At 37.9% G+C, this 16,486-nt stretch overlaps 2 protein-coding genes across 2 annotated transcripts; both read right to left on the bottom strand.

Moving 5' to 3' along the window:
* Positions 1–165: 165 nt before the first annotated feature.
* On the bottom strand, positions 166–3,409 carry thoc3 (THO complex 3). The gene is made up of 6 exons (XM_062476047.1): positions 3,171–3,409; positions 2,279–2,435; positions 1,923–2,127; positions 1,382–1,543; positions 866–966; positions 166–577 (listed from the first exon to the last, which is right to left on the bottom strand). The coding sequence occupies exons 1-6, from the start codon at positions 3,348–3,350 to the stop codon at positions 414–416; spliced, it is 969 nt and encodes a 322-aa protein (XP_062332031.1). The 5' UTR covers positions 3,351–3,409; the 3' UTR covers positions 166–413.
* Positions 3,410–7,606: 4,197 nt separating this feature from the next.
* Positions 7,607–13,092, bottom strand: slc25a48 (solute carrier family 25 member 48). The gene is made up of 7 exons (XM_062476547.1): positions 12,781–13,092; positions 12,074–12,117; positions 11,908–11,979; positions 11,315–11,567; positions 10,837–11,118; positions 8,198–8,331; positions 7,607–7,754 (listed from the first exon to the last, which is right to left on the bottom strand). The coding sequence occupies exons 1-7, from the start codon at positions 12,896–12,898 to the stop codon at positions 7,650–7,652; spliced, it is 1,008 nt and encodes a 335-aa protein (XP_062332531.1). The 5' UTR covers positions 12,899–13,092; the 3' UTR covers positions 7,607–7,649.
* Positions 13,093–16,486: the final 3,394 nt, after the last annotated feature.

The following is a 16,486-nucleotide window of genomic DNA, read 5'->3' as shown; positions in this document are numbered from 1 at the left end:
TTTTTTACTGAAAATCTTGCAAGAATAAAGAAACATAACTATAAATAGCTATAAACGATTTCAAGAGGGCCACAATGTCATTTGACTACTTGGGATGCATTAATAGTTAAAAAAAATAACTTTTATTTGACAAATAGCACTTTTACTACTACAAACATGAAATTCACCACAGTGTAATTGTATGCAGTACAAAACATATGCTAACACTGTAGCCTACAGAATTATACACAATTTAAACAAAAGAACAAAATAAGTTTAAAATTGTGCCCCTGGCCAATACAAAATATATGTTCAATTGTGTGTGTGTGTGTCATTAGTCCATTGGTTCATAGTCAGTAGACAAAGTACAGTTCATAAGGACTCATATCCACTTTCAGATGTAGTTTACAGCTGTCCAACAAAAACTGTGGATTTTAGGAATCATTAGGAAGTCCAAACAGTTTGACAGTTCCTGCCTCTCGGTTGCTGTCGTACTTTCCTTCCTTGTCGTCACAAGCGTATGCCAACAACGGCCTCTTGGGATGCCATGCTACAGTGAACGTTGGTGATTCACACTGAACCTCCCACAGCTTTTCACCTGTGAATCAATATTACATATACCATACTTTTTTTATAGCCCTACGATACCGGTAAAACGTTGAAAAGATATCATACATTTAGAATGTTTAGCTAATAACTAGATCAGAAGCTGCCATTATGAAATATGAAAAAAATATGAATTGTAGCTGTTTCCTTGTTTTGATTGGATTCTTGTTTAAAGGAAATGATTGTTTCATCTCTGTAACATGTCTCTCTTTACTTACAAGGGCCTGATATTTAAACAGGGTCGTTTTAAGGACTAAGCCAAAACATGTATTCTACTAACCTGTCTCAACCTCTGCTATGTCAATGAAGTGATCCTCTGAAGCTGATGCCAACATCTTCCCATCATGACTAAAACTCAAAGTCCTTACTGGCCAGTCCAACCTGATGACAAAACAAAAGACATGAATATGTTATGCTTATACTTTGTCTTATGTTTTGTAAGAATATTTACCTTTTGATTAATGTTGTACCTACAATTCAGTTTCAAAACAGTTTGCATCAATAACGGCAAAACCGTAAAAATTGCTAATTACCACAAGCATCTATATAGCAAATGATTGTACTGTCAAACTTTATGAGTGTCATGACTGTCAAGTTTGTTCAACACTGGCCAAGGTAATCTAACCAAATAGGCAGGAAATAAATAAAACCTGATATAAATCCAAATGTAGTTAATAAAATGTGACTTCCTGGCATCTGGATTCAACTACCGGTAATCAAACATTCCATCATACACGGCAGTAATGTGAGGGAGCAAATCTGTTCATCCAAGTAGACATATAGGAGAAAGACTAACCTGGAGAAACAGCGAACACAGACCAGCTCCTCCACATTCCACAGACTGACCAGAGCGTCTGCACTTCCTGTTGCAAAGTACTTCCCTGTGGGGTCAAACTTGATGCATATGCAGTTGGAAGGGTGGGCATTGATCGACTGGATAGGCTTCAACTCAGGATAACTGGAAAATTTAATAAATCATTATTAGTTATACGATCATATAATTAGCAGTGGTTTGGTGTCGAGGGACAGCATTGTTTCCTTCCTTAGGAAGATTGAGGAACACATGCCCAGTGTTTGAGAAGCGCATGTGTTTAAGGCTATGCTGCATAATAATTACAAATCATAAATACTAATTACAAACACTTGTATTTAGTGTCCTTGTATTCAGACGCATAACAACAGCACCAATTGTAATTCATTTTTAGCAACTTGGTTTTTATATACGTATATGTATATATATACACACTGTTGTTCATATATTTAGATAGAAATGAATGCCTCTTATGCTCTTACTACCACAAATCCTGGAAAAACACTACAAATGCAAAAAGTTTTACCTGAGGACGTTGATGCATCCATTTCCATTGGTCAGAAAGAACATGTCGTTGTCATTGTTCCAGGAAATCTCGTTGACCTCAAACTTAAACTGTTCCTCAGCACGTGACCGATGAGTCTTGGCGTCAATGAAGGTGACCACATCATCCTTGTTCCCTACAGCTATCGTCTGACCATCTGGACTCCAGCAGATATTGATATTTTCCCCTAAACACAAACCAAAATAACTTGTTTTAAATCAATTCTGTTTAAAATCAATAAATGAAATGATCATTATTTTGTATTATTACACAAATCAATGACGATCACTTCAACAAACAGTAAAATTGCCATGTCAAGTGTAAGGTTACAAACTAACCTTTAGTATTGACAGTGGCTATGCACTTTGTTGTCCTGACGTCCCATATTCGGATGGTCTTGTCTCCTGATGCAGTGACAAAGATGTCTGGGTTGGTTGGATGCCAACACAGCTGGTCAACACTATCTCCATGACCCCTGTAGTTGTTCTCCTTGACCTGTTATGTACATTTAGAGACAGATTGGCTGCTTAGCAAACAGTAAATGCCAAACGTTTTCAGAATGGACCCACGTCGAAAATATTTCTGTACTCTATTCCTCGCGTGGAAGTGTTTGTTGTCCATATTTTGGAGGAGTAGGTCTACTGACTGTTCTAAGCTACAGACTGGTCTTCCATCTACTATGTCACTGTGACTGTACCTGACCTGGCTTGAGATTGACAATTGTTGGCTTCTCCAAACTTCAGGTGCCTGACTGAAAAAGTGAGAAGCACGTGTGGATGCACAAGTAATGTAGCTAAGTTACATGTAAGTATGTAAAGTTATGCAAGTAGCATCACATCGCTTAGGCTCCTTTACTTGACAGTCTGCCCAATAACAACACTATTTAGGCTAGTGTTCGACAGGCCACATTAATACTTTGATACAGAGGTTGCAGCATTACTAGATGCACTGATTCAATGTGAAAACAATTGACACATGTGGCATAAATAGGTAAAACGGTAAAAGCAACGTGCAGTTTCGTAGCCAAACTAGCATAGTCAAACGAGGAAACACATGTGGCCTCATACACAGAAAGCTCTCTTTTTTATTACTAATTTATTTTCACTAATAACTCAATCAAACTCATTGTTAAGAATGTTGTTAGAGCTAGTGTAGGTGGAAGCTAGAGTACGTTAAAGTGAAACAGTACTGTATGTGAAATATCCGTATCGTTCATATAGAGACACTCACCAGTCGGTCTTTTTCCAAGACAAATACGCTTGCAGTTTTGTCAAAAGACCCGGAGGCCAGCCGTCTTCCGTCGCAGCTCCATGCTACAGAATGAACTTTCGCGCTATGCGCAGCAAATTCACGACTTTTATTGTTATTTCTGAAAGTTTCTTGCATCTCTTGATAGTATTTCGACGCCATGTTGAAAGCTAATGTCTTCTTCTATTTTTCGACAGGCTGTACGCTGTACATGCTCTGCTGCCTCTCACTGGTCAGGCGTGAAAATCCCTGATAGCATCGGTCTATGGAAAATCCTCACTGCTTTTCTTCTTCTCTGATGTAATGCTGGTGTCGTGCCAAGGCACTTATCCCTACCAGGATTTGTATCCCCTGGCCACGGGAGCGCGCGTGCATTCAGAGAAGCGCAGTTTAACCAAAGAGTAGGGGCGTCGTTAGACCCTTTTTAGTGGGGCACGTGCCCCAGTATAAATCTGCTGTGCCCCAGTAAAATCTAAAGTTTGAGTTTTAACAATTTACTTTATTTGTCAGTGCATTCATTTAGATTGATAATCCCGTACAAAATAAACGCTGTATCCCAATCAACGCTTGTAAAAGTGTTTAACCGAAAACAAAAACCGATGCCCACAGAATTCCATGTCAGCACGCCCTTCTGAGTTTGCCAAATAGCTACTGCAGCATGAACACAGAAGTCCAGGTGTCGGACTCGGCAGACAACTCCAGAATTGAGGTAAGAAAACATTACAAAACTAAAGATAGTTTCTAAATGATAGGCCTACCGATAATCTTACTTTGACTGAAACATAAAAACAATATTACATGAAGCTAAAAAAAACGGTATTTGCGCTCAAACGAATGCAAAAAAAATCCCTGCCAAAGCTGATATCAAACTTGCGTCCCTGAACTGTTGTATAGTGGGTTAAGCAAGGGGAGTTTCAATAGCCGAGTAGTGCTTTGTGCGCGGCAAGCTTGAAAGAAAAAAAAGGGATATGAATAGGGGCCTGTGCCCCAGTAAAGTTTTATGTTTAACAACGCCTCTGGCCTCTGGTATAGAAGCACATATAAGTTCTTTGGTTTAACTGCTGCACTTCGAATTCACCTCTTAAATGGATCAAAGTGACTGGTAAGATTCGACAGGGTTTTACATAGTAACAAGGGACTCATTTATCTACATAAATACGTTTATTTGTCTGTTACATTAAGGCGACGTGTGAATTGTTTAATGCTTCTTTTAGTATATTGTGGTTTAATCGACAGTGTTTTCCAAAGTTCCATATTGCCATGCACCTTAGCTACATAGGCCGACTGATAGGCCTATCTATGTGACTCAATATCACATGCAGGTTTATGAACAATATTGTTTCTTTTAATCTAGGCTACCTGTCCATTCTCTGCGGTTGTGGTCTGACAAGGATGCCCTGTCGTTGCTAACCCGTCCCGCCCTCTAACGTGATTTCTGTTTTAATGTAGGCTAATTTAGTGGCTTTTCAATTAACCGCTTTGTTCACCTGTCTACCATATGAGTTACAGAGGGGATACACATTATATCAGGCCGTTTTTTCACCTGATATAATGTGTACCTCCTCCCCTAACATGCAAAGGGTCTGTCCTGCCATCACGTGTGTTATTTTCTGTGTTCTTTTAGTCACAATGAACAACCTAAGATAATATTGAGATGTCTGCTCTTTTCTAGTAAAAGTTACAGAGGGGATACACATTATATAAAACAACTATAAAATAAAATGACTAAATGACTAAATGTAAATGTTATATCAGGCCGTTTTTTTCACTTGTGAGCATTATCTTGGGGTGGGAAAGGCATCCAGGGAAATCTGTGTTCCCCTGTGTTCTCAGTGTAAAAGACTGATGTATAGATGAAACTTGTTATACATAATGATCACAGTAACATACATCACCAGCATTACTGTTTTGCTTTATAAATGGCCAGTCTGTAATATACAGGGGGGGGTGGACCACTTTCCTCAGGCCTCCAGGGAAATCGGTTCCCCCTGTCTTCTCAGTGTAAGAGACTGGTGGTGTATAGATGAAACATATTACACTTGATCACTGTAAAATAATGAATGAAAGATGAGTATCTTAAAATTATAACACAAATTTGAATACTTATCGTACAGTACAATAGTTTATTTGTGTCTGCAACAAAACGTAAGCCTGCGTGCTAAAAACGACACACACACAATAATAACATTAATAACAATAAACTAAAATATAAACAACCGTCCGAATAAGGCAATACTCACGAACAACTAGGCATTTTCAGTTCAAATTGGGATATCTTATTACTGTAAATTAAAATAGCGCTACTACTAGTGTTGGCTACAAATTAGCACTAGCTGTTACAGACTCTGAAAACAGGGCCTGACTAACGATTGAGCAATACAACTTACTATTGTGATAACTTAGTTCTCAATAAGAGAGGATTCACTCGAGATGATAACATTCATTCTTTAATATCCGAATGCCCAGAGGTTGCAGTTAGCACATACATTACTCAGTCTCCACTTGATCTGCTGTCAATCTTGACCTCAAGGGTTAATTGTACCTCCTGATGGAGTGGGGTGGTTTTGCAATAGTATATATATGTGAACCAGATAATCAGGATACCACATTATACTATACTTTAGAGCCTGTATTTGACTGCAAATTAACTAACCAACATCAATAACAACCAACCCAGAACAAAGCTAGATTACCCAGAACAAAGCTAGATTACCCAGAACAAAGCTAGATTACCCAGAACAAAGCTAGATTACCCAGAACAAAGCTAGATTCAAAAAACAAGTGAAGCAACACCTCATGGCTGTTTGCACTGGATACTAGCATGTATTACTAATTTGTATTTATCTACTCATTTATCCTTTTTCCTATTTGCCATCTGTTGTCTTTGTGTGTTGATGGTTAGGTTATTTAGTCTTTTTTTTTATTTATTTTTTTTATCTGGTGTTTGTATGTTGATTTCTTTTTTGCTATATGTTTTTTTTCCTTTATCTGTTGTTTGTATGTTGATTTCTTCTTTGTTACATGCTTTTCCTTTTTTATCTGTTGTTTGGTACGTTGTTTTCTTGTGTGGACCCCAGGAAGAGTAGCTGGTGTCTTTGGCATCAGCTAATGGGGATCCGAATAAAATCAAAATCAAATAAATGTAACTTATGCTCATGGAAAGTAGGTAGAGTATAAACTAACACACGTGATTAAATCACATTCAGCTCAACCAAGCAACAAGAGAAAACGTCAATTAAGGGGGAACAGGGGAACTGAATTCTCCGGAACACCGGTGTTGTGGCGTCATGCACCCCCACCTGGAAAAGCAGGTCGATACATAAAGGTTTTAGGTCTACTTGTCTTTTGTAGGCTATAGGCATGTGAACCTTTGGTCTGTTTTTAGGACAGCTGATATTCTGGATCGGAAGGCTGTTGTTTTTGACCTGAGTAGCCTACCCTACGCGCACGCTAACTGTAACATTCGTAGTTTTTTCCCCATACGTCTTTCTAAAACTGTGTTTCGGTGTGTGTGTTTGTTTGTGTGCGTGTAAATGTAATTCCACATCCAAAGATTAGGAAGATGTTCGTATGGGAAACAGTGTCATCTAGTGTGTGCTCTGCTGATTGACAATGGTAATAGCATTTGTTTTTACTTTCTGTTGTAAAGTAGCTTTACATTTCCCCTGGGGATCAATAATGTGCTACACTACTCTACTAAAGGAACATTACAGTAACCTATTAATACAGACTTTCAGTCCAGTAGATATCATAAGCCAACATGTCCATCAGTAGTAGTTATGTAAGTATGACAGACAGTTTCGCAAAGGCCCACATTATCTCATTTTCCAGACAGCCTGATAAGGACTACCGGTATCAGCATACAGCGCATAAATGGAAGGCTAATTCTTACCTTCATGAACACCCTGTATAGTCTATAAAGCTTTGATACCCTATTGCCTCCAAACTATTTTGATGTTGAAAAAAGACAAGTGCTGTTTTAAATGCTGTATTTATGAAACATATGTATGTATATAACACTTACGTTTGCCAGTAACATAGTCAATTTGAAAGGTAATTCTAACAATCTTGTGCTTGTGGTTCTTAAGCATATTAAGTGCAAATGATTATCCTTCATAAATACTAAGACTAGATAACAGAAATATATTATATATATAACAGAAATGTATTCTAAATCATGATATAGTATGTTTAAATGTATGGATTAGATTTTTAAATGTATTCCCTCTTTATACAATTCTCTTTATTTTCTTAATATAAGAAATAAGTACATAAAATATATACAGCTATTTTCTCATCATTATGGTTATGATGAAATGTACTCTTTCACGTTACCTCTTGACTCACACTGCATGATAAAGATTAGTGTTAAAAAGTCAGAGGATTGTTGTCAAGATAATTCCATCAATAGGACAGAGGATCATGAGCTGTGACTGTAAATACTAAGTGTCTGGGTATGTACTAAAGACTCCTGAAGAACTTCAGAGAAAGTTCATAACCTAGAAACATGGTGGCACTCATGGGAAAACCACGGATTGCATTCACTGTGGCACCACGAAAGAAGACCTGCAGAGACATGGAAACAGGTAGATTAAAGTACTTAAAGTTAGGGACTGCGTCAAAGGCTTTTGATATTTAATATGAAAACAACCTGAGGCTGATTTTGGTGTCAACTATTAACCAACTTTTGTAAGTAAAACCTATTTCCTCATTGGTGGTGATGGGGTTGATGAACTCAAGTTTATGTTCCTTCGGTCTGCAGTTTATATGCCAATGAAATATTTTATCGCAATTTATTGCACACCATTTAGTGAATGCCTATCTTGCATCAAACCCAAAGTTTATACTAAAATCAGTCACTTATAACTTCTCATATTATATGTGATGATTCAACTACAGGCCCATGTGAGGGCACAAACAATATGGCTAGGCAAAGGCACTGTGAGCATACATTTAAGACAAGGTTATGCGCTTATTCCTGTGATTTCCCTGTTATCAATGTTTCTTACCTGTAAACCCTCTGTCTTGTAGCTATGTACTATACAGTGGAGGATACCCCTGTATTTTCTCGGATAGAGGGAATCCGCCTGCATTCTGCTCTTCACCACATCTGCTGGGGTGGCTGTTACCCAGGAGATGGAGCCTTTAAGAGAGAAAAATCACCAACATATTAAAACAAGTCAGGTTGAGATTAAGATGGACAACTTCCAAGGGTTGATTTCAAGCATTCTATACAGAGGTCCACTCCATAGAATGTTCTATCATTCATCACTAAACACAATGACTTGCTAAAGTAATTAAACCCCTCATCATGTGGATTGTAAAGGTGACATTGGTTTTATGTTGGTAAATCATTGTCAGGAAAAAAAACTGAAATAACTAAGTGTACCAACTTTGTACATAGCATTGGAGTGATTTTGCCCATTCTTTTTTGCATATTTCTCCAGGCAGGTTAAAGTTGGACAATTCTTGTGTACTAGAATTTTTACGTGGTGCCACATATTCTAAATGGGATTGCAATCAGGACATTGACTAGACCACTGTTTGAGCATTGAAAAATGCTATTGGATCTCAACATTCAGAGTTGTGCAACTGTAGTTTGTAGTTAGTTGAGCATCCCATTCAAGTTAGAAATGGCAACTACCCTCTGTAGGGCTTTCTCAGCAAGCTGGTCACCTCAGCCCCTGGGAGTATGCCACGATAGACTGTAGTGATTGGTGACTCCATCACCCTTAACATCCAATTATAACCACTAATGACAAGGAGCTGAGATACCAAAATAGCAGCTGGGTGCTGGGTGAAACTAGGACTAGAGCAAAAGAGAAAGTAAAGGCACGGGGTAAATAAAGTTGTGATACAGCAGGGAGAAAGGTAATGCCATAAATGTCGATCCCAATGACGTTACATTGAGATAGTCAGAGGTCCCTAAAGTAAATGCAGCATGAGCATGTGACCTTGCTTTTATCGAGTGTCTCTTGTCCACTTTTACCCCCCACTCCCCCAATTCGAACACAGCTTGTACCTCTTTGCAAGGGGTTGTTGCTTAGAAACGTGTATCACTAGGGAAACCCCTGCAGGTGCTGCTTCCCAACCTCATTTTGTATGTATTGTAACTTATGCTGTGCGCCTTCTGCTTCTCTGCGAAAACTTGTACAAATGGGCTATAAAAGCAAAAGTGCTAAAATTGGAATCAGAATATTTCTTTTAAACTTCAGATAGAAGAATTATATGTATGTCAGTAATTAATGAATGTTTTTCCTAATACATGATTTGCCTTTAGACACATCAATAGAATCAATCCAACTTCACTCCCAAACACCCAAACACTGGATCTAGTCCTTACACTTAGCATTAATGTTATGAAGGAGGGGGGGACTATCTTTTGTTGGCCACTTTCACAATTAAACTTTATCAATGGCCTCATAGTTCTCATACACTTGGGCTGAGTGAGCTGTATGGGACAATGTGGAAATGTTTTCTGTGAAGAATTTGTAAAGGAAAACTCTTGACAAAATAAACACGTCAGCCCTTTTGAACCTCTTCCAAAACAAACAACTAATCTCTGCAATAAAGCACATGCAGCACTGTTCAAGTTCTTTATTTGATTACAGGACATGTTTTGAGTTATTTTGTGTTTTTATTTTGTCTGTAAGATTGTTGGATGTTCACATTTCCATTTCATTTGTATTTGGGGAGTTGCTGTTGGTATCTGAACAGCCTTATCGACACTATAACGATGATCTCATTGTTCATTATCACTTATTCACCATCCTAAAATTCTATCATCCATCCCAACCGAATAATTTTCAAATCATTGTACACTTGTGCAATATGCTTAAATGTTGACTTCTGCCCTCCTTCATTAGGTTATTACAGCAATTCTGTTAAAGATAAGATCATTTCACAATCACTAGCATTACTGTGTCAGTTTGATATTAATATCTGTGTTCTGCATTTAATGCAGAAGGTATTTCCTCCCACTAAAAAGAACATCTGCTGTAACAATTGGTCATACAAGGAAGGTAATAAGGCATTACTCCTGAGTGCAATCTCTATCATGGGTTGGAATCCAGCTCAGCTAAAAGAAGTAAAGTTCCCTCTTGCAGTGCACAGTGCATACATTGTATTGTGGGTTGGGGTCCCAAACCTTTGCAGATTATGTGCGCTGTTGTGTGCACTTTTGAATAAATGATTCTGTTAAATGAAAACATTTAAAATCAAATAAGACAAATTAATATAGTCACCTATGATTCTAACTGCCTCCACACTGACTTAGAAAGGACATAGAATAAAAAACAAGGCTCCTTATTACATTTGGTGAATCTATAACATTTATAACAGAGATCAAGAGACTAAAGAGTCAATTTGTTTTTTTCATAGGTTTCATAGCACTAGGCCTATAGGTCAAGGAGGTTATTTACAGTGTGACATGCATTACGTAACTTTGCAGAGGATGTGTCTCAGTGCACAACATAGTTGGTAATGTATGGTGTCAAATTCTAGTTTACTCAAGACAGCAGGGGTTATTTCCAGGGAGTGTTTAACCCAGTAAAACTGGCCAAACAAATTTGGACTCCTAGGACTACCTCAATATCTCTGCAATGTTAAGTAAGGAGAAGAATAATCCATATAAATACAACATGCTTACCTGCTAGTCCACCAGCCAGCCATATGGAGCTAAAGCGAGGGGAGGACTTGCCATCAGGATTCAGCAGATCACAGAACAACGTGTAGGGGAGGAAGTAGAGAGTGTAGCCGGGGACGTCCCTCAAGACCATAGCCCCGGCCCCTCGGTAGAGGCCCTGCAACCCCTCCGACTGGAGGATGCTGCTAATGCAGTGGAGAGGACCCCTGTAGCCATGCCGACCAGAAATCTCCACAGATTTCAGAGGTATATTACTACTCGTGTTACCAGCAAGGTTCAGGTTCTCTGCATACAGAGTAACAGACATTAAGTGAAAGGTATATTACCTCATCTCAAGCACACATGTATTATGCTAGACTAAAATAACTACACCACACCTGTTTGTTATTAGGTAGTATCTTACTGTTCAGCAAAATATGTGTTCATGTCAATGTTTATTCCTAATCAATAAAATGTGAGCCTGCGCATGACCACTGTCTACCTGCTAGAACAGGCCGTGTCTGCATCTGCAGCCTGATCTTCACCAAGTCCACCGGTGCTCCCAGGCTCACTGAAACCAGCCCAGTTAGCATGCTAGCTAGTAGCAGGTCCAGCATGCCACACGGGTGTCTGCTATCGCCATGGCGAATCTCGCTTATAAGTCTCTGTGTGTTGCTGAATAAGCCAAACACCACAGAATTATAGACTGTGATGCTGGCCAATGGGAAGGAGAGTCCCTTAAAGAAGCCAGACACCTGGAACCAATCAAAAACAATCATGAGAGTCGATACACCAACTCTCTGTTTCAAAAACTATCTTTTGATTACAGTTATAGCCAAATTAAATCAAATGGAGTTTCCCTCGGGTCTCAGGAAAAGGTCTCACAGCTGTTCAAAACCTTAAAATATTACTTTGGCCTGTTTATGCTTTGGCATGGCAGTTCTTTTTTTTTTTTACAATGTCGCATGCCTACAACACAGCACATTGTAAACTAAGACTTTTATTGTTAATGCAAGCCAGCCTGATGTAATCATCATGACAGACAATCCCTTGTTATTTGGGACCTAAGTTTCAGAGTCAGTGGCACTTCCTTACTGTTTCTTTTCTGTAGATGGTGAGAACACAATGGAGGGTGTTTTGGTATCCTTTTCCAGCCTGCAACCGAGTCTGTAGGATTCAACAATAAATATACTATTTCTGATTACATCTTATTAAAGATACTGAAACGTCATTGATCAAAATGTAGGAGAAAATAGAGTACCTTTACTGTGTCTAGTGGGTGGCCAACAATAACACTGGAAGCCCCTACAGAAATGAGTACATTGGATTAGTTTTCTCTTGCAGTACTGCTTTGTTTATGTAATTTACTATTGTAAGGGCAAGTTTAAAACCTGTTGGTATTCTGACACAAAATGTAGCCTATATGCAGTGTCGTTGATAACATTGGATTATTTTCAACATAAAACGATTAACGCAATTTAAGACTATCTAGCAGAAAATAGAACATATTCTTCTAACGTTCCAGAAACAATAGTTCAACTGTCCGTCTTCATAACATTTCCAACAACATGCATTGTTGCCTACTACAGAGCAGAATATAGACTAACATTTAGAAAATACTTTTTTTTAAATTAAGTTTAAGAGTGCAATTTAAAATAACAAAGAGGTCTGTTTGATATGAAAATCTGGCCTAACATATGTAGTTTTTGCGCTATGATTGTGCAAATTAGGTAAATTTGAATTTGTTTATTACACCATTGGCCTTATTTCGGTGGCTACGACGCAATTCAAATGCACATTATGTACAGTAGGTCTACTGTTGCCTATAAGGTAGAACACATAAACTCCAAAACGTAGCTAGGCTTACATGGACTCTGAATTATTTATGAATCTCTTTCAACTTTCCTATGTGAAAACAAACTACCTTGAGGATGCGGATTAACTTTATGCTAATTTTAAATCACTCACCGCCAATCCATCCGGCAATGAAATCTTCTAAGTGAAAACAATTCATTGTCGATGCAGCGGCCAACTCTCTCCGTTTTTCCATGATCTTCAATGATGAGTCTAAAGAGTTTCTACTCATAACATTTAAACCAGCAGTTTATAGACAGCACCGTTTAGCCAAGATTATTACAAGTTTGATAGGCTACACAAAACGAATTGAAGAAAAACTACGGTGTCTTCGCAAACTATTTGTTGTTTTGCTACTTACATTAAAAAAAAATCGGACGTATCTGAATGTTTTGAACCAATCAGATTCTCGGATTTCTGTTTGACCCTTTTTCTGCCGAACGAGTTAACTTTTCATGAGAATCAGAGCGTTTTGTAGCCTATGACGGAGTGAGAGGAATAATGCTACCCAAGCAAATATTTTTTGGCATTCCATAGGCTACTGTATGTCCAATTTTAAGAGCGTCTCATACAAAACAAGCAATTTTCACAAGCAACACACCCTTAAGATTACCCTATGTAGGCTAACCAAGATAACAGCAAGATAAGTAACATGCTTTCAACACTCAGTTGAAAGTTACCCGCAACACATACTAACAGCATACGTTTGCATGTTACTGTACAAATACGCTATATATTTTTTTACTCGTGAACACGAAATTATTTATCTGTGAAGATAGTTGCGTTTACTCAAGACATTGCTTGAAATATATATTAATAAATCCTTACGTGTAGCCTTGTAGTAAGACGATGGAACCTAGGCCACAGACTGTTCAACATTTGCTGAGATAAACTGTTGGCCTACATCCAACTCAAGCCCACTGCCTGTAATGTAGCCTAATAATAGTTTTTGTCAATTTGCACTGACCACCCCAATACACCTGTATGATTTAGGCCAATAAGACAGAACACCTCAAATAAAAACGGAGCCAAACATAAGGTGAGCACACATGCTCAGTGTTTAAACTATGTACTTTACCGAATCATGACATTTACAGTGTCTGTGCATTGACAGTGTCTTTAATGATAGCACATCTTAAACTTGCACTCCGCATTTACAGATTGATCTTGTTAGGTATTGTGACACATTAAGGTAAGCAACTGACTTGGGTGGGAGATCTGGGTCCAATTCCCAGGTAAGACAGTGAGGAAAGCGTGTCTGGTATCGTTGTTGACAGACAGTAAATAAAAAGTTAAATAAACATAATAAACAATGTCTATACAAATATTCTGTAAAAAGGTTAAGGAATAAAATTATGACAAATATATCCACTGGAAAAACGGTCTGTATCTGAGAATCAGTGAATATTAAATGCAAATACAGAATGAGAAAAATAATGAAAAAACATGAATAGATGTTTGTCTAATAGGATGTAAAGCATTGAGAAAGTCTGTTTGAGTCAGAGAATAAGTGAATATGTAAATTATGAGGGAACAATTTACAGACACAAGCACTGGAACCAGTTATCTGGAGGCTATGAGTCAACTAAAACACACCAACCAGTTCTGCCTGGCTGGATGTTGGTTGTTTGATGTACCTTGAGATCTAACGATTTTTTTTTCAAGGAACTTGACCTGCATTACAATTGTCCACAGACAGACCTTGTGAACTACAGCAAATCTCTGCAAATTGATTTCATCAAAACATGATTCCGCTACTGCTTTATTTACATTTGTGATGGTAACACTTTTCTAATTTGTTTTGTGTTCACATTATGTTTTGTGCAATGTATACTGTACTCTGATTATCTATTCCATCATTCAATTATTAGAAAAACAATCTGAAGGTAATGCTAAAGCATTTAGTTTGTTATTAATAGTTAACACTATGTACAAAAAATGCTATAATTTCAGTTAAATTACAGCTGACAGTTTGCACTGGTCTCTTTGTCAAGCTTAGAGTACAGAACGTACTGAGAGGGCAAAGCATGTAACTCTCAGAGGACCTGCAGAATTATGCAATATTGTAGTTTAAATTGTGTTTTTGTTGCACTATGTCTGGTCAAAATACAGACAGTTCCTTGGCACTAACCACTGAAGTCCTGTAAGAACTTTTGGTCCTTTATTATCTGCTACACTTACTAGTCCTTATCTGCTAAATTAATAAATTAAAAAGTTTGATGCTCACCATATGTGGAAGTCTAATGAAATTACACTGAAAAAACAAAAACAATTAGTACTAATCTGTATTGCTTTTTTAACATAGACATTGGGAGTTTGTTTTCAATTTTCATTTGATTAGTGATAGCCTTACAGTTCCATCAAGGCACTCCTTGAAAACACATTTATTACTTTTTTACACTAGGGGGCAGAATAAAACGGATCTTGTTTGGTACAACGTCACAGTTCAATTACCAATGACCTTTACCCTCTCACTATGGATTAGTCTAACACAACACATGATTCTTTAGGGCAAAAGCTAGGCCAAAGCAGGACTAGCAGCCTTTTTGTATGTTTGACAATTTTCCCATTTTGAGTGCTGATCTAACAGTTGTAACTAAGGAGTACAGCCTCATATTTAGAATAAAAGCAATTGAAATTATCAGCCTATTGTCTTTTGGTTCAATTTGATCATTTAAGGTGTAGAACAAGAGGGCATCTCAAGTAAAATACAGAAAATATCAACTGGTTCTGATATTTATAAAATATCAAATGTAAAAACTAAATGGCAACAATTTGTTTTGAGCATACGTGAACTACTATGTAACTACATAGTAATAAAATGGCACTAATTAAGACATACTTGCTTGGGAGAGGGGTTCTCCAAAGGATTTGTGATTGTTAATAATGCTTTTATCCGCCACACGTTTGGGGTACACAACCCCTTAGAGAGACCCACTCTACAGTACCAATACCAAAACCTCACTCTACTTATATTAACATTAAATCCCAAATAAGTCTGTGAAAATGAGGTGAGAGATTTGAATGTGCAAGCTTCCTTTTCTGTTGAAGGTTCAAACTGTCCTTGACTTATGAGTAGTGCCTTCAGATGTGTGAGTCATACAGCACTGGCTAGATGTGCATGGCTAAGGTCTAAACAAGAATGAGGTATTTATATAAAGCAAGGCCGGCCATTTACCCTCCAGCTGCGTATTTGAGAGAAAGGAGTCCTAATTTGGAATGACAGTCATGAAACAGAATGAGCTGCTAGTCGTGTGCCGTGACTAGAACTTGGGCATGCTGAGGTCCTGGCCGCAGGTAGGAAAGGGCTCTCTGAACCCTGAAAACAAGTTGGAAAAGTCTGTTTTGTGTCTTGTTTTAAATTCAATCTATGCTTGTTACTGCATATTGAGAATGAATACAAAGTCAACTTGCACAGTCATAGCAATGTTGAGGGAAGACAAAATAAAAATGGTCAGTGACTGTGGATTGGTGAGGTCCCCACCCAAAAGTCACCTGTGGAAAAATTGGTTAATGTTCCCAGTGTACGCTGTTTGGAAGATTTGCAGCAGTATCAAATCAGTATGTTAGTATCTCTAATCAGATCAGACAGGTACACTGCTCATAATGTAACAGGATATCCTTCCAAGCCTGACACAACACTTCTCGTTAAGATACCAGCCATTTCCATTTCAGTTTCCAATTGGTATTTTTGCAGGTGTCCTCTGAGTACCTTGGGGCCAGTTTCTTTTGTATTTTTCTTGGGTTTTAGTGTTGCCATGGATTCTAGTGATATCTGTAGAATTATATACTGGAATTTCCTTTGGGATCAATAAAGGGA

The sequence above is a fragment of the Osmerus eperlanus genome, chromosome 13 (assembly GCF_963692335.1).
Source record: "Osmerus eperlanus chromosome 13, fOsmEpe2.1, whole genome shotgun sequence".
Classification (NCBI taxonomy): Eukaryota; Metazoa; Chordata; class Actinopteri; order Osmeriformes; family Osmeridae; genus Osmerus; species Osmerus eperlanus.
This window is presented reverse-complemented; position numbering and strand designations above follow the sequence as displayed.